The following is a 22,558-nucleotide window of genomic DNA, read 5'->3' as shown; positions in this document are numbered from 1 at the left end:
TTCATAAAGATGACTATGTTGATTTGACCTCAGAAGTTGTTTGAAACATTGTTTCTAGATATGATGGAGATTGTTTGTTGAGGGCTTTGTAGACAAACTGGCAGGTTCTAATGTCAATTCTCTCTGATTTTAAGCCATTTGAGAGAGCTAATTATTTCTGCAGTGGATGTTTCTTTGCTTTTTTCAGTAATAAGTCTTGCAGCTTGATTTTGGATTTTTGAAGTTTTTCTATAGAATGTTTTGAACAGGTTCCCCAAATTGTGGAGCAATAGTCTAAGTGAGGTAATATGTAAGAGCTGTAGAATATTAATCTGGTCTTTTGGTCAAGATATTTTCTGTTTTGTCAAAAAATGTATAACAAATAAGAAGATTTTTTAATAATGTCAGTGTTGGGTCAATGTGTACACCAAGAATTTTTTCAGAAGTGGAACATTGCACTGGTATGTGAGCTACATATACAGTCAATGCTGTGGTTTCTGCAATCGAGGTCAGTTTTTTAGAAGAACCAATAAACATGATTTTAGTTTTATTTAAGTTAAGATACATCTTATTATGGTTACACCAAAGGCTCACCTCATTCAAAGCTCATGCCATATGAGAGATTAAGAGGATCATATCGAGCTTTGCCAAGAACAACAGTTTGTTTTCTACCTGAGAGAGATGATTCAAACCATTTGAAAGATTTTGAATCAAAGTGATAGATGCTTAGTTTCTTTATGAGTATATCATGATCTATCATGTCAAATGCTTTTTTAAAATCAATGAATGTAGCTGAGACAAATTTACCATCATCTACTGACTTTTGCCAGTTATTACCAATTCTGAGTAAAGCTGTTTCACAGGAATGTTTGGTTCTAAATCCAGATTGGTATTCATAAAGGAGTTTGTATTCTTCAAAGAATTTAGACAATGCTTTATGCACATGTGTTTCCATTATTTTAGACATTATTGGAAATATAGAAATTGGTCTAAAGTTTTCACACTTTTGTCTATCCCCAGTTTTAAATAATGGAGTTATTTTTGCATGTTTCCATTGCTCAGGAAATATCCCTGATGTTATGCTGTTGTTGATGATGGTTACCCTTTTATTTGGTGCCGATTGGTCGAATACCCCTGGGGTCGAACAGAAGCTTTCTTTTGAACTGGTTTATTGGTCCGAACTGTACAATAAAATATATTTAGCTCGAACAGCTAAGTCTATCGGAAGAAATATAAAAAATAATTTATGTGGGAATTTTTCATCGACCCTTTCACGTCAGTCACAAAGTAAGTTATTATAAATTTGGAATTATTTAGCATCTGTCGTTAATTATCTGTCAAGTACTGATAATTGTAATGCCGTAATCATTAGATGTATGAACCTTGCATGTAACACCAATCAACCGGTGAGCCTCGGCATACCACGCAGATTTACTTTAATCATTTTCATCGCTACTCTACACATAAGCGTCGGCATAATAAAAAACGACTTTTTAAATTAATAAATATTTATAAATGCAGACTACCAGTGTGTTTGTTATTTGTTTATATAACAGCGATATATATCTCAATTGACATTTGACGGCAACTTCTTTAATCATGAGTCAATCGGATCATTTCGCCCAAGCCGGTTTTACGGAAATATGCAAGGTTGTCTGATCGATTTTTGTGTTACAGAAGCACCCAACAATGGCCGAATGCATGGTTCGAACTACCCGATGGGTTGAACAGACTTTGATGCACCGACAGTGTTCGAGCCAATGCGATTCTACTGTAGTTTGTTTTAGCTTTGTCAATCAATGGGTTGACTATATTACGCCAATATTTGAATTGCCGTTCTTTGTGTTGTTTTTTGCAAAGGTCTCATTTCCATAGCACCTATAATTGTATCTGTATGCCATGGTTTAAGTTTTGTATGCTTAACCCTATGTTCAGTGAGTGGTGCATGGTTATTCACTACTTCAGTTAAACAGGCACAGAGAGTATTGAGAGCAACATTGGGGTCAGATATATTACTTCCTGGTTCAAGACATTTAAAAAGTGACTGGTCAAAATGCTTCAGGCATTGATATTGAAGCGTGATGTGATGATTCTTTTTAATAGGTGCAGCGTTATATTTATAAACAACACAGACAGGGAAGTGGTCACTTATTCCAAGTTTGGGTACAAAGCAGCGATTAACCTTTGCTTTGCTTGTAACATAAACATGATCAATAAGTGTTGAAGAATTTTCCGTAACTCTTGTTGGCTTATTAATTATTTGCTCTAGATTATATGCTTTACAGGTATTAATAAATTCAGAATGTTTTGATGTTAGCAGGTCTATATTAAAATCACCCATTATAATCAGTTCTTTGTTAAGTGTGATAGCTTTTTCTATATTGGTATGGAATTGTTCAAACCATATAATCTTGGCATTTGGTGGTCGATAAAGAAAAGCCACAAGAATAGATTAGATTTATATGGAAGTATTTCCAATCATATTACTTCAAATTCGTCGCTTTCTAAATCCACTCTTCTGTTGTAGGCATAGCTATATACGTAATACGGTAACACCACCACCATGTTTATGAGTTCTCTCTCGTTTTTCTGGTTTATGAAACCCATTGATATTTAACATGCTGTCTGGCATTATGTTGTTTATAGTTTGCTTTCTGTTAACCTAGAATACTGACATATTGAGTAAGTAGACTAACTTGATAAACTTTTGACCTTATACCTTGGATGTTAAGATGTGCTATTGTTAACTCTTTTGCAGATTCAAAACCAAAACATATAGTGTCGTCATTAATTATATATCCAGGAGACATCAGGAACAACATTTATCTGAGTAAACTTAAATGGATTATGCAAAAGTACATTTATCTGCTAGCTTTTCAAATGCATCATTTTCAATATATGAAATAATATGTAAATAATGAAGACACATGTTAACATTTATAAAACCAACTGGTAATAAAATCATGAGAAGAGTATTTGTAACTCCTAAAGTGTTCGTTATCAAAGTTTTTCACTGGTATATCTACTGCAGGAGCAGTTTGTAGACATTTGTTTGCAGTGACATGGGAATATTTTACCTTTGTTAACAGATTTCTCAGTACAACAATTTGCTTAATATTTATCAGGGGAAATATACTGACACACAATGAAAACACAAAACAGATATTTTTCAATATTTTGTTGTGATTAATGAAAAATATATTTATTGGATTTAAAATAACAATTTATGAGAGGAAGCCATTGATTGGTACTTTTGTCTGGGTTTTAATCCTGGTTTTGTTCTCGTTACACATACAATAGCAGAAACACACAAAATGTTGTGAAATGCGTTCACTACATGCTCAATCATGCTGCATGCAATGCACGTGAAATGCCAGTATGTGGACACATAAAAGGCACGTAATGGTGTCATATTCCTCATCACATTAAGAATGCCATGACTCAGAGAAGAACAAAGGGAGCGAGCGTTGGGCATGGTTGAAAGGGGGACTTCGCAAAGCCAAGTTGCTAGAACCTTCAGAGTCCATCCATCAACTATTGGACGACTTGTTGAACGTCACCAACAGACCGGGAGTGTCCGTGATTGACCTCAACCGGGTCAATGTCCCGTAACGACTCCACGCCAAGATCGGCAGATTCGACGACACCACCTCCGTGACCGGGTTCAGAACTGTGACGATGACAGCAAGCAACACGATAGGACGTCACGTACAGCGGTAACATCATGACACCGCGACATGATGCTGCGGGACTACAGTTTGCTCTCCAGAATGGTAATCATCCACCAGCCTTTTACCGGAGCATTTTTTTCTCAGATGAGTCCCGTTTCTCTGTCTCCTTTGCCGATGAAAGAGCTTGTGTGTACAGGAGACTCCATGAACGGTACACTGACGGATGTGTGAGGGAACGTGATCGGTTTGGCGGCGGTTGTCTGATGGTATGAGGGGCAGTCAACTGTGATTTCAGGAGTGATCTCATCATTGTCCACGATGCCCTTACAGCCCAGCGTTATGTTGACGTTATTCAAAGACCAGTTCTCCAGCCATTTTTGGGCCATCACCGAAGACCAGGAGGTCCCCTTCTGTTTCAACAAGACAGTGCCTGTCCACATACTGCAAGAATTACCCAGGCATTCCTGAAACAAGCCGGTATCACTGTTATGAACTGGCCCACCGTTTCACTGGATTTGAACCCAATTGAACACATGTGGGATGAGTTAGGACATCGTGTACGTCACCGCCAGCCACCACCGCGTAACGTCGCTGAGCTTGCACAGGCATTGCAGGAGGAGTGGAGGAACATTCCTGTGGCTTATTTGAGATGTTTGTGCCAATCCTTTCCCAGTCTTCATGCATGCTCACAGGCCAATGGTGCACACACCAGATACTGACCTTGATAAGGGGGGGGGGGGGGGGGGGGGGGGGGGGGTGAACTTTTCGATTACGAATGCAACTCGATTACTGATGATAACTGGCCATGTTTCCCTGTGAATGTATCTCATGAATACCAGTCATATTACATTATCCATCAATTCATTAATAGTTTATTGTTATTTGCAATTAAAAGTTGTTTTTGCATTTTCATTGTGTTTCAGTATATAATAGTTGCATTTCATGGGTTGTGAATCATCAGTAGTAGCAGAAATGACTGGTTGGACACTATTTATTGTGATAGGGTTAGCCCTATTGTGTTTAGTAACATGTTTCGTACATGAACAGTTTTGCACATTACTGTCACAATGTCCACTCAAGCTATCCAACACAGAATATCTATTTGCCAGTGTAAGAACTATCTTATGGGTGCTCTGTTGACCCATCCTGGTGGCGGTGGAGGTGGTAGCAATATTCAGCAATAATGATTCTTCAGATTCTTTCTGTAGTTTTGGTTTAGCCTGTTTGAGTTCATCTGCACATTTTTTTTTTTTTTTTTCATTGCATGTCTCAATGATTGACTCAATTCTCTGTTGTTGAAATTTAATTTCTCAATTTTAGTTTTGTTATTGTGTTGCTCTTTTTGAGAGTTTATTGCACTGGCTTTTAACTCTGGTTTTAAACTAGAATTTTCTTCTTCAAGATGAAGAATAGTGTCACGGAGTATCTTAACTTGGTTTGAGTGTTTTTGTTTCAGAAAGTGTAATTCCTCCTTTGTTTTTATAAGTTCCTCTTCTGAGATCATGTAATTAGCCTGCTGAGACATAATTATTGTTTTAGGCATTGTTTGCTGAGTTTCCAGGTCTTGGTCATGTGGTACCTCTACATCACTGATGCTGGTTTCATATTTACACAAGATCCATGGCAGTTCTGTTGCATAAGACAGGCTTCTGTTCAGTTCCCACATCTGTTATTGCTCTTGTTTGCTCTTTTTGTGGGGTAGATGTTAACTGAATTTTATCAAAGTTTACAATCTTTAGCAAGTTGGAAAAGTCCCCCATGAGCCATGAATGAAATCCATTTGAGTTGCCTTGGATGTAGATTCATATGTTTTAAGGGTTAGATTGTAAACACTCCCATCATGATGATGAGGAAGTTTTAGCATTTTCCCATTTCCATTATTGACAAAATTGAAGTTTCCATATTTTTCACAAATAATATCACAAACATTTTGTAGAATACCTGGGTTATGAAAGTGCACAGTAATACACCCACTGTTATGCTTTATTGTTACATCACCATTTGGCCAGAAATCATTGTACACAGAATCATTTTGAAATTCACAAGCAGGCAGGTTATCAGTTACGATTCTACTTGCAAAATCAATATTGGTAGATGTCTCATCAATGTCAGCCTGTGTAAAACCATTAAAGGAAGAGGATGTAGATGAAATTTGGTCAATGGAATTGTCATCACCTGAATAATTGTCATTACATATATCAGAATCTGGCTCTGTAAGTTTGCCACACAAGTCGGCCATATGACAGCTTTTTTGCGAAAACAACATATAATAATAAAATACTCATTGTAAGTTCTATTCTAGAACAACTCTTGACATATTAACACAGAATGAAATATCCAAATATAACAATTTCCACAGAACAAGTTTTGTAAAGCAGGAACCACAGATGACTGGTGAATCTCCGCATTTTACTGCAACTCTAGCCAGCATGACTGGCATGACTAGCAGCCAGATGCCTCATACAATTTTTGTGTCATCTTTTTGCAGAACAGTAACCGGAAGTAAACTTTATTACCACAAATGTCAATACTAATAACCAAACTCAAACTAACGATCCAATTGCGGTCAACAGAACCTATTGGTGTGACTGTCTTTTCTTTCTTTTCATCATCACTGTTCTCTCATTCATGTTAAACAGCCTTTTGGAAATAAACATATAAATTAGAGTGTTATACAGAAACTAACTTACTAAATACTGAACTATTAGACTTCATAAATCGATAAAAAGAATATTGGATAGCTGCAGCTATAACCAATATTGTCACTACAATATTTTATATTAAGATTGAGTCAAACTTTAAACATAAAAACAAATACTCATGTCACTAAAACAATTGGTACAGTGCGTATAAAGAAACCAGATGAATATATATATGATGAAAGTACTAAATTTTTTTAAAAGTACTAGGTTGTACACATGTAAACTAATTTGACACAGAAATGAAACGGGTACGGTAAAACCTATCTCCACATTAGCCTCTGTTAAATGTTAAATGATAAGGTGAAGTCAAAGAATTCTGATATACTTTCACATTTGGATGAAAACCTATGATTCACAAATTCAAACATTTGTTCCCGGATGTACCAAACAAAACAACTTTGATGTGCCATGACGTGGATGTTGCTGGTGCAAATCCGATAAAACATATTGTTTGAACCCTAAAAAGGCAGAACATTTGAAAAAAGAAATCACTTACATGCTGGAGAATGACATTATTGAACCAAGCTGCACTGACGGATCTCACCATGTGTTCTTGTTCCTAAACCAGACAAGTCATATCGTTTCTGCACAGACTTTCGGAAAGTTACTGCAAGGCTCATTGGGTAGGTGTAAACCACTTACACCGACTAGTGATCCATAACTGGTTCAACAAAGGCCATGGTTTGTGTGATCCTGCCTGTGGGAAGCGGAAATAAAAGATCCCTTGCTGCTAATCGGAAAGAGTAGCCCATGTAGTGGCGACAGCGGGTTTCCTCTCAAAATCTGTGTGGTCCTTAACCATATGTCTGATGCCATATAACCGTAAATAAAATGTGTTGAGTGCGTCGTTAAATAAAACATTTCTTTCTTTCTTTCGGAAAGTTAATATGGCTACAAAAATTTATTCCTATCCTATTCCTAGGATTGATGACAAGATGGGTCATGCCAAGTGTGTAACCATGTTTGACTTATTGAAAGGCTAATGGCAGGTCCCATTCACAGAAAGGTTAAAGAAGTGTCTGCCTTTGTTACACCACATGGTCTTCATCAATATAAAGTGATGCCTTTTGGGATGAAAAATTCACCTGCTACTTTTCAACATTTGATGAATCATGTGATTTCTGACTTCGACGGCTGTGAATGCTATATTGATGATGATGTTATCTACAGTGATACATTTGAACAACACATGAAACAGATTCGTCAATTCTTTGAGCGAGTCTCAATGGCAAATTTGACTGTGAATCTTGTGAAAAGTGAATTTTGTCATGCAACTGTTGAGTATTTGGGTCACGTTGTAGGTCAAGGGGAAAATAAAACCTGTAAAGGCTAAAGTGGAGGCAATTATCAATTTTCCTGTACCTAAAAGTAAGAGGGAATTGATGAGATTCAACCATCACTCATTCTTTGACAGATCTTCTTGGAAAAAAAAAAAAAATTGTATGGTCTGAACAGTGCTAAAAAGCATTTGAAAGCGTAAAAGCCATACTAAGTAACTCCAAGCTCCAAACTTCACCAAGCAATTCAAACTGGCAGTGGATGTTTGTGATGAAGGGATTGGCGCTGTTTTGATACAAGTAGGTACCGATGACATTGATCATCCTATATGGTACTTTTCAAAAAAGTTTGATACACATCAAAAGAATTACTCAACTGTTGAGAAAGAATGCCTTGCATTATTACTAGCAAATTTGCAGCATTTTGATGTTTATCTGAGCTCCACTGTACATCAAGTACTAGTGTTTACAGATCATAATCCTCTAATTTTTCTTCACAAAATGAAGAATAAAAATCAAAGATTGTTGAGATGGAGTTTGATCTTGCAGGAATATAATTTGATATTAGCTATATTAGAGGCAAAGAAAATGTCATTGCTGACACATTGTCAAGAGTCTTTTGAAGTTGTATGATGGAGACAGAAAAGTTTTCATTACTCTAAAACTTTTTCTTTAACAGGGGAGGTGTTATATGTATACATATGTATGTTTGGTTGATTGGTTATGCTTGTATGTTAATTGTTATTATGTAGAACATTCTGGGTTGTTAACTGTATAACATTGTAGTTGTGTGTTAGTTGTTACTATGTAGAATGTTCTGGGCCCTGTTGCACGAAGTGATCTTAGCCTTAAGATCACCTTAAGTGTATATCGACTATATACTCTTAAGGTGATCTTCGCGCTAAGATCGCTTCGTGGAACAGGGGTAGCATTAAGGATTTTTTCCCAGGAGTCCATTTTTTTTCCAGTGGACTCATTTGCTCCTGAATTGGCTCATTTCCAAGAGTCCATTCTGAAAATACATGAGTCCATATTTTTTTCCAGAAATAACAGCTTAATAACACGGTTCCATAGCTTCAGTCATGACGGACAACATCCACGTCTTGTACGAGTTTGTTCTTTATTTTTTTAATGTTAAAAATTGCGTTTTGGATCATTCGGAGCGAACAACTTTAGCGGCCATGATTGTTTCTAGGTCAGATGTCGGGCAAGTCCAATTTCCAAATAGGAGTGCGATGCTTGTTACTCTCTTGGTTATCGTATTGATATTATGTTGTTATAGTTTAGTTATTATATATGTTATTGAAATAAACAATTAGTGATGCATATCTAATTTAGATTGTTTTGTTTGTAAGGGTAAATCTGTCCGCTTGTAGGAATATTCAAACAAATTAATAAACTGTATAGCTACACTCGGTTCTTTTTCGACAAAAGTTACGGGTATTTCCGATTGCCCAATTATATCAGTGTAGGCCAATCTACGTCATAATGACATAATGACGTGATTTTGTAGACTTTAATTTCGATATTCATGTTAATGGTTTGAATAAATAATTAAACATATCCACAAAATACCTAAACTATATCAATGTTCAGATGCATAGTGATATTTTGATGTAATTTGCTGATATAGTGGGCACAATTATTAAGTTATTGTGACATTTCATCTTTCCACTATAGTAAGGTACATGTCGACTGTTAACACGGCTCTGGGCCCGTGCTCATAAAACTTCAGACTCAATCTCAAATGACGTCACACGCATGCAATTTGTATGGCGTTTGTATGGCGTTGCCATGACGTTACTGTCTCAGACTCAGGCCTGGTGTTAGTAACGTAGCCCATGTTCTGCTTACGAAAACCCCATTGATTGTGACATACATTGGCCACACGAGGATTTCCGATGGCATTTCGGCCTGAGAGAATAAAGCATCATCTATAACTTTCAAAATATAAGACTCGTCTTGCCATTCCCACCATTCCACCAGACGATCAGGAGAAGAAAGTGATTTCCACTCATTTTTTACAATAGGTTTATAGTGGGAACAATAGCGGAGATCATGGCGTGATTATGGGTGACGGATTGACTTGGCTAACTGATTCCATGCGTCCAGATCACTTAGGACGTAGTGATGATAAAATAATGGAACAAACATGCGTCTGGAATGCGTCTTTGAAAATAAACTGGGACAGTTTTATTATCACTTGTGGTGATGAGCAGGCATCCAAGTCTGCTTTCCATACATTCAGGGACACATGGACGCATCTTAACTGAGACCTAGTGGAAGGAAGCCCTGGATTGTTAACTGTATAACATTGTAGTACAGAGAGTATTGTTAGCTGCATGAAATAGTCTGGAACACAGAATGTTTACAAATCATATTATGTAGGTGCATTTTGATTGACTGCTAATTTGAGGTAGGTGTTAATGACGTCATACATCATTAAAAAGACAATGATGTCATACATCAATTTTTAAAAAAGAAAGACAATGACGTTATTATGGAGAGTCTGCAGGGTAACAAACAAAAACCAAGACTTTATTTTACTAAATGTTCTAATCATACCGGATACACCAGCAGAATTCACCATTAACTACAACAGACTAGTCCAAAAATGAATGATCAAGTTCATACTATTTGTGAGACCATGAGCTCAAAGTGGACTATTGTGACAGTTGTATTGACTGTGTTGCTGCCGACTACCAAGACTACGGCAGCCTCAAGTGACATCTGCTGTTGAAGATTCAAGTGTATAAGGATACTAGCAAGAGAATTGAAGACTGAAGAGAAATAATTTCTGGAAATGGTGCACTTTCTCTATAGACTATAATGATTATCATTGTATATAATTAGTTTCTCTGTGAATACTGATTTTTGTAACTGTATTTTAACTGTGTTTACTATATTAAATTTTAAATATCGTTTGGTGTGATTGTTTGTTGGTTTCATGCTTAAAGGTTATTTCTACCATAACAGTTATTACTATCAATAGATATTCTGCATCTATCTTGAAAAATTCAGCTCTGTATTATTTATTTCCGGGTTCAACACTAATTTTGACCTAATGTAATGTTCTTGGACAAATAACAGTAAACACAGATGCAAACAGGATCATCAAACCTCACATGTAGGAAAAACTTGGGATGGCGGTGTGTCGTGTACTATTACTAGGTCACTATTAGTTACGGTACTGTAACGGAAACTTTCGCCAACGTCTCGGTTACTAAACAGAATAATAATATTCCTAGTGAAAACAACAGGTTCCCTGCCAAAGGCTTGGGAACCTAATAATAATAATCCTAGCTAAAACAATATCTTCTCACAAAAGGCTTGGGAACTTAATAATCCTAGCAAAAACAATAGGTTACTGCCAAAGGCTTGGGAACCTAATAAAATAATAAAAATGCGAATTGTGCCAAATAATGAAAACGATTTGCCAATCTGCTGAAGCATTCCTAGTTGAGCATTATATATTAAATTCCCATATTTATTGGAGGGGACTTTATTTTATCAAAACTGTTTGTTTCCAGTGGATTTTTCTGGCGTGCCACCTATAGATTTTTGACAGTGTAGGTGTACTCTTAAAAGTATAGTCCCGAGGATTGAATTTAGTCCATGCTTCATTGTGAAACACATTTTCATATAATATTTTTTAAATTACAATTTTGCAACTCAAAAATGCAATTGACATGCAAACCACAATTTTTTTTATCTTAAAAATAGAATTGACTGGAAATTTAGTAGGAGTTGTAATTATAGCAAAAATTCTGCAATACATAATATTATATTATGTTGTCATAAAAATGATCTCTCCTCACCCCCCTACCCCCCCCTACCAAAAATAAATAAATAAATAAATTGTGTCACTTTTTACAGGTGCATCACTGTCTATTTCTGGATCTTCGTCTTATGCGGTGTTGAAGCAGCCATTTACCTTGACATGTACTGTGTCACAGGCTGCTAACCTGAATGATAAAGTACAGTTCTTTTGGAAAAATGCAGCTTCCGCATTTGCTTCCCTCAGACAGAATATTGCTTCATGTTCTGTGTTCAGTCAACCACCATCAGGTTACACAGCATCCTGTGGCAGTGGAACAGACAGCAGCTCGTCCACCACTAAGAAGTATCATCTGGTGATCAACAGAGCTGCAGTTAGTGATGCTACAGACTGGTGGTGTCAACTGGATACAGCTAAAACACGCAGCAACACGATCAGTCTGCAGATCAGCAGTAAGTTATGACTTTAATTATATTTTATGGAGCAATAAGTCTGGAACCATCATGTAACAAAAATACTGGTTTACAGGAAACTGACATACCATTCTATACACACACACATGCACACACACACACACACACACACACACACACACACACACACACACACACACACAAATAACTCTGAGGCAAATTACCCATTTTTCACCCAACTGAGGGCGTGGAACATGGGAGAATTGAAAATTTGTTTTCCAGGCTTTTTCTTAGTACTGCCTGAAGTTATTAAAGGCATATTGTCACAGACCACTGACCTAACAAAGTATTACCTGAACAAAAATAATTCGATTTGTCCCTAAATGTACTTTATTCAACTATCTTCATAACCATCATGCTCCATTTATTAATGACATTTTGTAAAAAATATTTAATTATGGCAATGGTCCATAATTCAAAAACTAAAATTGCCGAGAGGGATAACATGGATTTCACTCCATCATGGTTCAATTAAGGTGATGTGATAGCTAGATTTGGTTTCCAACAAGTAATGTAATTTTTATTTATTATCCATTTTTAGAGAAATAAGGTCCTTAAATCCGTGACAGTATGCCTTTAAGATGAAATATCGTATATAGCTGTATTAATTAATTATGTTCTGTTAAAGATCTAGTTCAACTTTCATGGTGATTTACCTATTTTTCACAGAATTATGGCTATCGAATTTAAGAGACATAATTTTTTTTTAGCCAGTTGTATTGCTTTAGCAGTACTCTCAGAAAGCTTGTTTATATCCTGCAAATCTATATAATTTGAAAAATTAATGAAATTAACCATTTTTATTACCAGGATTTCCCCATGTTTAAAACAGAAAATACCACCTTGTATATATTTGTGTTTATTGTTGACAATACATTTGTGTATCCTAGCTATATGATTTAAATGAGAAAAATGTAAGTGTTTTAAATGAGAAAAATCCAATATGCCCAACGAACTATCTACTACAGTAACTATAACAAACTAATTATCATGGTCCCTTCCAGTTCATTATAAAAGTACTTTACTGTAGATACCTTGACCCTTTATGAACATTTCCTGATATGTACTCAATTAAATCAGTATAGTGCCCCATGGTGGCCAGGGAGGTCATACAAATGCCCACCCCTTTCCACATGCATGCTGCCCATTGCCTTTAGTTTTCAATTTGTAATTCTTCAAAATACATTACATAATTCAAAAAAATTAATTACATCATGACTTGCAAATTTCAGAGATCTACTAAACATTTTTAAAATGTTAAAGAGTAGTTAATGCTACTCCTTTTTCAACTGATCACTAACTAATCAAAATGTTTAAAAGTAAAATGTTCCCTGAAAATTTGGGGCTAAATTAACTGGACTAGAAAGTCCAAGAGATGATCAGCACCTGCCCATTGACATCGTTCAAACAGCAAAAAGATTATAAAGATTTAAAAATAAAATATGAGACTATATCTGTTCCTTGTGTGTTTTTTCAGGTGGTCCAGACTCTGTTAAATTCACCCCACCATCACCTGGGTCTATAGCAGAAGGAGCCAATCTGACTGTGATGTGTGCTGCTAGCTGTAAACCACCATGTTCCTATTCCTGGACTCCGAGAAATCAGCAGATCTCACAAACCTCTCAGTTAAAACTGACAAACATCAACAGGAATCAGACAGGGAATATGTACACATGTACAGCGACCAACTCATTTATACCAAAGTCTAAGAGTAAACGGTTCACACTGACCGTGTACTGTGAGTATTAATTTAATGTACTTGTTTAAAGATACATATTACGTATTCTATTATGTTTTTTACTTAAATAATGATTTGAAATTAAAAATAATTTTAGTAGACAGGGATTCATGAAGAGTAGGGGACATTCATCAAGGTTCTCTGCTTGTCAAAGGACATCATTTGCTAGGGCAGAAGGCAATAAGCTTAATCATTTGGAGGGAAGGAGGGCTTTTTTTCTTTTCTTGGTTTTTTTTTTTTTTTTGGGGGGGGGGGGGTAAAATGAAATTAAGCACAGCAATATTTACAACTAATTTCATCTCTATTTATTTTGTTTCCATTAATTCAATTTCAGAAATCGTAATACTTTGCAAATGAATTTTTCCAAGACGTTAATTTTACAAGATTAAATCACTTGTTTTATGGAAACAAAATAATTTTACGTCATCAAAGGCAGATCCATTCTGAACTCTTTGGCCATTTTATGAGAGCTTTTGAGGGCTTTAAATGTATGACGTCACAAATTTAAAAGAAGGACATGCTCTCTCATCTATTAGTATTAGTATTGAAAACTGCTGTGGTTTGCATTATATGAAATAGTTGATTCCACTTGCAAACCACAGTATATATGTATAGCAAGATGCTTTAACCTCATTTTGTGCCCTGCTAATTTGTAACAGTCTATAGTTTTTTCAAATCAAATTAAATCAGTTCATTCATCAATACATGAACAGTATAAATGAGTTGTGCTACTTATTATGGTCCATTAATATACATGCATGAACAAACCAATGATAGAAATTACAATTTGTTAAAATTATAGGCTTATATAGTATTCAAAAAAAAGGAAAGGAGCACATAGTAATTATATGTAAACTAACAGGCAAAAGAAACTTATCACCTTGTTCAGTAGGGCCATAAAGAAAAACCAAGACAGATGTGATCCATATGATGATTATTTTACTGAAAGGAATAATTTTCCAATGTCTTTACAAAAAAGCATCGCCATATCGATAGTGCACTTGCCATAAGGCCGAGCGAAAGAGACATGAGGTCAAAATTAAAAATGACACAATCATAGTCCCTTCAAAAGGTGCTTCTAAAGTCAAATCATGGGACAAGACATGTCCTCAGTAGCGTGTGTGACCACCCCTTGCATCAATACACGCCAAAACACGTCTTCTCATGGATGTCGTCAGTCGCTGGATGACGTCAGCAGGAATTCTGCGCCAAACATCCATCAAAACCTGTTCAAGCTGCTGTCGATTGCTGGGGGAGGTACGCATTGTCTCAGCTGTCAATCAAGATGATCCCAGAGATGCTCTATGGGATTCATGTCTGGAGAACATGATGGCCAAGGCAATACGTTGACGTTAACGTTGTTGAGATAATCCTGAAAAAGTCTGGCTGTATGAGGTCGTGCATTGTCCTGCTGCAAAAGGGTACCCCTAGGCTGTTGATGCAAGAATGGCACTACAACAGGTCACAACACTTCATCCCTGTATCTTTGACCAGTCAGATTTTCACGGATGATGAGAAGCCTTGTCCGTTGACCGCAAATACTGCCCCATACCATGACGCCACCTCCACCAAAAGGGTGCACATCTTGGATGCAGTTTGGCGCCAGTCGCTATCCCCTACGTCGATAAACACGAACTCGGCCATTATTTCGGAACATGTTGAAGCGACTTTCATTAGTGAACAGCACCCTTTCCCAATCACGCCGCTGCCACTGATATACAGTTCGTGCCCATTGTAATCTGCGTTGACGGTGTAGAGGGGTCAAGGCCATTCCACAGAAGGGGCGGAAAGCTCTGATACCAGCCCTGCGGAGTCGTCGTAAGACTGTTCGTCTGCTGATGAGGTGTCCCAGTGCCATCGCCGTCACGAATTGGTTCCACAGGTGGATTGTCCGGATGCAGCGGTCTTCAGCTGGCATTGTGATCCTTGGTCGTCCCGATCTTGCACAGTCTTGTGCCTGGCCTGTCTGCTGGTAACGGCTCAACAAGTTGCTGATGGTGGCTTGACTGCAGTTAAAGGTTCTTGCAATCTGCCATTGAGAGGCCACCATATCGGCCATACCGATAGCTCTGTTACGTTCTGCTTGGGTAAGTCTCGGCATCTCTCTGATGTTCTTTTTGATACTGCTTCCTTGCTTTGTCCCACACCAGTATTTATGCAACAATAATGCACGAGCATTTTTAACAAATTCAAATTATGCTGTTTTTCACATTTTTCATGACTGCACGAAATTCACTCAAATCCAGAAACAGTGACTTTTCGGAAACACGTACAGGGTGTGTTTTGGCCAATGTTTTCTCACTACTTTCAAACTTATTGCAGTATCTTTAATTCAGATAAACTTATTTTAAAAGTGATACGTTTCTTTTGCCCGTTAGTTTAAATACATTTTTGATATTAATCAGGATTATATTTAATTTGTGTTTTAATGTTGCATTGGTTAAGGGGTCGTCTCACAACAAATATATTTCTATCATAATTTAGTCAAAAAGTATAGTAAGAGGAAGTGGCTGCTTTGCATGATCATTATTGTCATACTAACAATTTAACGCAATAATGTTTATTGTGTTAATTCTGTAGGGAAATGTTTTTAAAAAAAGGATAAATACAACACAATCAGTTTTTGTTCAAGCTATTAACAATTCAAATTAAAAGTAAAAAAATAATGTAATTAATTAAATATTGAAATTCATTCTTTGTTATTATTGAAGCGAGCAATGTGACTTACTACTGCATTATACCAATGCTGGGATATTGTGTTGCAATGCGATTTCATGAGTCTTCATGCAGTTACCATGCATGGTGAACTACAAAATACATGAGAAAGAAGAAAAATCAAACTGCCCAAACTAATTCTCAAAGATAACTGAATATGTACGCTTAAATAGATACACCTGAAATAAAATTGTTCAGTTACCTATAGACTCACATATATCTAAATTAACTAATGAATTAACTTTAAGCCCCCCCCCCCCCCCCCCCAAAAAAAAAAAAAAGAAAAAAAAAAGTACTAATTTTAGGTCTCACTACACAGATCACTTCCGGGTGACAGTTCATTCATCACGGTCCACTATAGTTCCTAATTGTGACACAAGTTATAGTTCACATAGTCACTTCTAGGAAATGGTGAAGAATTAAAACAATATGTATGTTTAATGGTAAGCCTTCTGGCAGTATTTTGCCTATGCTATTTTGTAATATTGTGCATTGACCTTTTGGGACATGAGTGTATAGCGTAAGAGACAGCCGGAGTGAATCGGTTAATGAACCACATGTTTGGACCGGTATTACAGCCAGATGCGGTCATATAGCAAAAAACTGAGACAGAAATGTTCTCAATTTTGGAGTGAAAATAAATGCTTATATAATGTATGTTCGCAGTGGTGTATATTGTTAGTGCCATTGAGAACCCGTTCTATTGCCAATCTTCATTTGAAGTTGGGCAATTTAACATGGGTTTCAATGGCAGATGACATCTGTGTAGTGAGACCTTAATAAATATATCTGTAATAAAACATGTCCTGAAAAAAAAAATCTGTCGATATATATTCAGATCCTGAAATAAAAACAAATCAATAAATTATCTTAACAATTTAATAATAATTATAATAATATTAATTACATTTTCTAACAAAGCTATAATTGAATGCTATTGTTTCATATGTGCTACCAAATTGCAACTGAAATTATACCTGATACTCAACCCTAACAAATTTCAAATACCCAAAATAACTAGATAACTTATAAAAATAAAACACCCAATTAATATTATCTAGCAGATGTAAATCTGTCCAAGTATCTGTCTTTGTCTAATGCAAGATAACCAATCACCTGTGCTTGGTCAGAAAGGAAAGTGTATGAATGAACAGAGCCTAATTAAAAGAAAGAAAGAAAGAAAGAAAGAAAAAAAAAAAAAAAAACCTGCATCTAACTGTAACAAGAGCCTTTCCTACAAATAATATCTAATATTCATACAATAATATAAAGCTGAAAACCACAAACAGTTTCACTATGAAAATGAATGGCGAGAAAAAAAAAAAAAAAACTAAAATATACCAATGACTGAAACACAAATGTAAAAAAAACCCCAAAAAACAAACTATACGGGATGTAAATAATTAAGCAAATAAACAAAAATAAACTAATTAAACTAAGAAAGGGGAAAAAAATCAAGAAAGAAAAGAAAAAAAAAAATTCATGTACACAGGTACCAGTCTACACTAAAATCCAAATGTCCCCTAACAAGAATGCTCTCAATAATAGGCCTATAAAAAACCCAATGTCTTATTATTAAATAAAAATATAATTTAAAATAATTATTTCAATTTTCAATTGAGGGGGAAAAAAACCCAACACCTTAATCACTTCATGTTAATATGAAGTAAAATATAAAAACACCCTCCTCCCCCCAAAAAAAATCAAGAAATTATTCAAGAGCAATTTCTGCAGAGTGAAAGAAGAAAAAAAATCAATAGTGTACACCCAGTAACAGTCGTAAATAGTCAGAATTATTCAGAATTTTCCGGAAATCAGACAAATATTTCTGACTATTAACGATGTAATCTATTCGAAGAAAATATCACTTGCACAAAACTAAAATACCAAGTCTAATAAAATAACATGATATTCATCATAATTGATATTGATCATCTAATAAAAATATTTTAAATAAAACAAGTATACATACAACCTCGGCTCATATCTACTGGACAGTTCAATACAGCAACAACTTCTATGCACGCTGTCAAATGTCAATACATGTGGGTCAGCCACACGTGCACTTCTCACAATTCTAATGTTCAATCCCACAACAAAAGTACAGAACACTTGTAATGCTTGTAATTACAGTTCCAAACAGAATAAATGTCGACTTTGCAATCAACACAAACTGTTTAATTAGCTGGCTAGCAAATGTCACACAGCTCAACACATCACACATCGGAAACTAGCAACACACCTGCTGACTTGCCGAAGGTTTTGTGACATCCTGCATTTTCATACAGTGGGATGAAGGTCGAAACAGGGCTTGGTTCAGGGCTGAATCATCGGTCCTGGTTGTAATGTCTGGTCGCTCTGAGACGAAAACATTGGGCGCCAATTTGTAACCTCTGCTACTTCATGACAAAACACGACTCGGGTTTCGAGATTCTTTTATTCCCGTAGGGAAAACCAGACATCAACAATTTTTAGTTTGCACTAAAGTTGTGCCCATGGGCGCTCACCATCAAGATAATACTTATGTGACCTTATAAGTGAAAGGCTAAGGGAGGAATGAGAAGAAGGTGTGGTATTTGAAAGGAAAGGTTGAATTTTTCCCAGCTTGCAGTGCACCTGTTACAATGCATTACTATAGTCAGTCAAGCATAACCTATCACTAAATACATATGCGACTAACCACATGACTACAGTCAATACCCAACTACCCATTCTAACCATAAGCTAATATATAAAAATAGCTAATGTATACCAGGGATACCAGGGATACCAGGGATAAATCCGGATATTTACTGCAAACACAATCAGAACTTTCCAGTTTTTGTTTCCGAATTCCGAAAATTACCGCAATATTCCGATTATAGATGAGGCATGATCGGAAGGGAATTTTTTGTGTGTGTGTGTGTGTGTGTGTGTGTGAGAGAGAGAGAGTGTGTGTGTTGGTGTTTTGTGTTTGTTTCGTCGATAATAAATAGTCTTTAATTAAATGCATTGTATCATGTTGGTATCGATCGATTTTAACTAGCTGCTTCCAAACGTCTCGAGTGGAGAGTTCCGAGTTTACAAGTGGACATCCGAGTGTATTAGGAAAAAAAAAAAAATTCAGTAACGGTAAAGATAATTCCTGAGTTTTATGACTTAAATTATTTTAACATATATTATATTTGCTATTATTTTTTGTAAACACTCCACCCATTGGGGGGGGGGGGGGGGGGTAATTTAAAAAACAAACAACATTTGCTGAATGATGACCAAGTTGGTGTAGCGTATTATACTTGAACTGAACCTGTCAAAACACTGTTCATTTTTGTACGTTAAGCTTATTTTAGTTGCCATGTATAGTTCCCATATAGATTTCGTCTTCTTATGCTGCTTCAATAATGAAGTGAGGGTGGGGGGGGCTAGTGATTTTTCCTGGGGATTAGTAACTTTCCTCAGCTACTAGTCCCCAGGACCAGTGAAAATATTTCCTAATTTCTACCACTGTATACATATTAAATAATACAGTAAAGCACTAAGTCATCTGTATTAACAATTGTATTAAAATATCCATGGTTACATATAGATCCATCCTCTAGATCATGTTCTATGGAAATCTTAAGAATCTAGGGTGGCTCAACACCTTATCTGAACATGACGCCTCAGTAAAGGTCGAACTTCGGAGATCAGCTCAATATTCAGATTATAGACCCACAATTCTGAAACTAAACACAGAATGTTTATTATATGATAAACAAGTGTTCAATAGTGCACATCCAACCCATAAATAGCAAGCACAGGGTTGCTCAGGAGCAACTTCCTAAGTGACGCCCCATCCATATATATGGTATACAGTGCAAGCTACCCTCGATTTTGAAACTAAACATACATGTGTAGAGGGCCAAATTTAAGAAAGGTGTTTATCCCTTGACCACGTGTAACTATCCAAAACAGCCTTGTGTATTTTAGTAACCAAATTATGAAACTTGTTTATGTTACACGCATATAAATCAAGATCACTAAGTTATACACCTGCGTTTAAAATGCATTGAAATACTTAAACGCATGAAATGGGTTGTTTAAGTCAAAGTAATCAACACTTTTCATTTAAAAAATCCGAACTGAACCGTGCTGATGGATGCATTATGAGTGCTCGAAATTGCTCAGGAAGATGTCAGAGCATAGAAATGATGTCCAAAGACGAGCACGTAAGCGTACAAGTTGACCTCCCCCACTCCCAGTGCTGGAGCAAATCTTCAAATTCGGGCAAAAATGTGGTAAACTGAGGCATTGTAAGAATGTGTAATGATTTGTTTGCAACCCTATGTAGCTATTTGGCAGCATAGACATATATGGGCTCCCATTTTTGTCAGTGGGGGGGGGGGGGGGGGGGGGGGTTTGTACAGGCTGGCTTTTGCCCAAATTAAATGAAAATGCCTGAATCTGGATAACAATTGTGTCTTTTTTTTCACATTAGCATTACTGCCAAACAGCTATATAGGGTTGCAAACGATCTCAACACATTTTTACATGAATTACAACTAATTTTGAGGGTAGAATAATGAAAATACATGGTAAAAAGATTTTGCCCGATTATCTATCATTTTAAACAATCATGACAGACACACAATATTTGTACCAGTAACTGGATTGCTTAAATTGTGACTGTTCACTTCAGATGATACATAAAACTAGCGAAAATTATTAACAACACTATATTGTATCTGGTGTCAATGAGATATTAACAAAATTATTAACTTGTTGTTTTTTGTCTCATTTGTAGATGGTCCAGACAGTGTCCAGCTGAACACTACTTCTCCACTGACAGTGAAGGAAGGTGACGATGTATCTGTGTCATGTGAAGCGACTAACTGTTCTCCATCCTGCTCTTTCATGTGGATGTTTAAATCTCAGATAAAACCAAGCAGTTCTGTGCTGTCATTAAATAATATACAGAGATCTGCAGATGGTGACTACACGTGTACAGCTAGAAACACAAACACACAGAAATCATTAGACAAGAAAATTACTCTGGATGTGCAGTGTAAGTAAAAGTATTCAATGTAATAATTATAACAAATGATGTACATACATGTACATGTAGCTTTCTGTTCGGTGGAGCACCTTAAAGAACAATCAGTTGACATGGTTAATGTTTTGTCCAAATGAAATGTTTGAAACGCATAAATTAGTACTGAATGAATGAGTAAATATTTAATAATACCCTTGCACAAAAATACACATTTGCTATTGGGTGTTAAAAATAGGTAAGTATATGAAAATATTATTTACATTAAGAATACAATTTATATAATTATGTAAAATGACAGTGTAAAGAGCTGTGCATGGGGAAATGTATAATACCAGAGAATATTTTGTTCAGTATCACGTCACAATTTCAGAGACCGCTACATTATTTTGAAACATTAAACAGTGATTGCTAATCAATTTTCAGTTGACTAGAAATATCGCTAATCAAGATTTTGAAAATAAAATGTTCCCTAAATACAACACCAAGGTGAGAATATTTTAAAACTTTGCATACAAATCAGTGTTTTAAAGGTCCACACTTAAGGCACATTATTAATACACAGTATATAAAACAAATACATAAACATTACAGTATTAAAAATAAAAAACGAAAAATACTATACCATTTATTAATAAAGTGACTTTTTGTAAAACACTTGGGGAAAACCCCCACTGCTCAGTCAATTTAACCCGCATCAGACCTGTGACATAGGATCCAGCGTTCTGTTAGTAGGTCAACATGCCTACAGCAGAGAATGATTTATTTTAAAAACAACTGATTCTTAACGGACGCTAGTTTGCACATTTTGGTCTTATCACATTTGTACATCTACTCTAATGGTATCTCGATTGGTGAGGAAGTGGCATATAAGCACATTAACCTAGTTACATACCTACCTGTGAGAAGCAGGATACAAGTTGACTGTAATAAAAATATGTGTTCAGATCAGAACGCATTCAAAACAACAAGCAGAATAAATAATATTATTTTATTGATTAATATCACATAAAATAGGGATCTGAATTTATTGTTTTAGACAGATCGGTATGATGCAATGCAGGTATGAACACATACGAATAATAATATGATTTATCTTGCTACCTACACCTGTTACTACAGATGTTGTTGATTGTTTATTAAGCTTTCAAAGAGGCACGATTATTTCATAACACTTTCTGTGGTGTCCTAATTACTGGGGAACTGCCGTCATTGTT

General features: G+C 35.9%; 1 protein-coding gene across 1 annotated transcript in view; it reads left to right on the top strand.

The window, feature by feature from the left end:
* Positions 1 to 21,364, top strand: part of LOC121367014 (carcinoembryonic antigen-related cell adhesion molecule 1-like) — a 65,891-nt gene extending 44,527 nt beyond the window's left edge. Inside the window, exons 2-4 of the mRNA XM_041491217.1 lie at positions 11,506 to 11,859; positions 13,358 to 13,618; positions 21,096 to 21,364. Coding sequence (XP_041347151.1) covers positions 11,506 to 11,859; positions 13,358 to 13,618; positions 21,096 to 21,364 — 884 coding nt within the window. The remainder of the gene's footprint in view (positions 1 to 11,505; positions 11,860 to 13,357; positions 13,619 to 21,095) is intronic.
* Positions 21,365 to 22,558: the final 1,194 nt, after the last annotated feature.

Source organism: Gigantopelta aegis, unplaced genomic scaffold (assembly GCF_016097555.1).
Source record: "Gigantopelta aegis isolate Gae_Host unplaced genomic scaffold, Gae_host_genome ctg830_pilon_pilon:::debris, whole genome shotgun sequence".
Lineage (NCBI taxonomy): Eukaryota > Metazoa > Mollusca > Gastropoda > Neomphalida > Peltospiridae > Gigantopelta > Gigantopelta aegis.
Note: the sequence above shows the minus strand (reverse complement) of the source record. Positions and strands in the feature narration are given on the sequence as shown.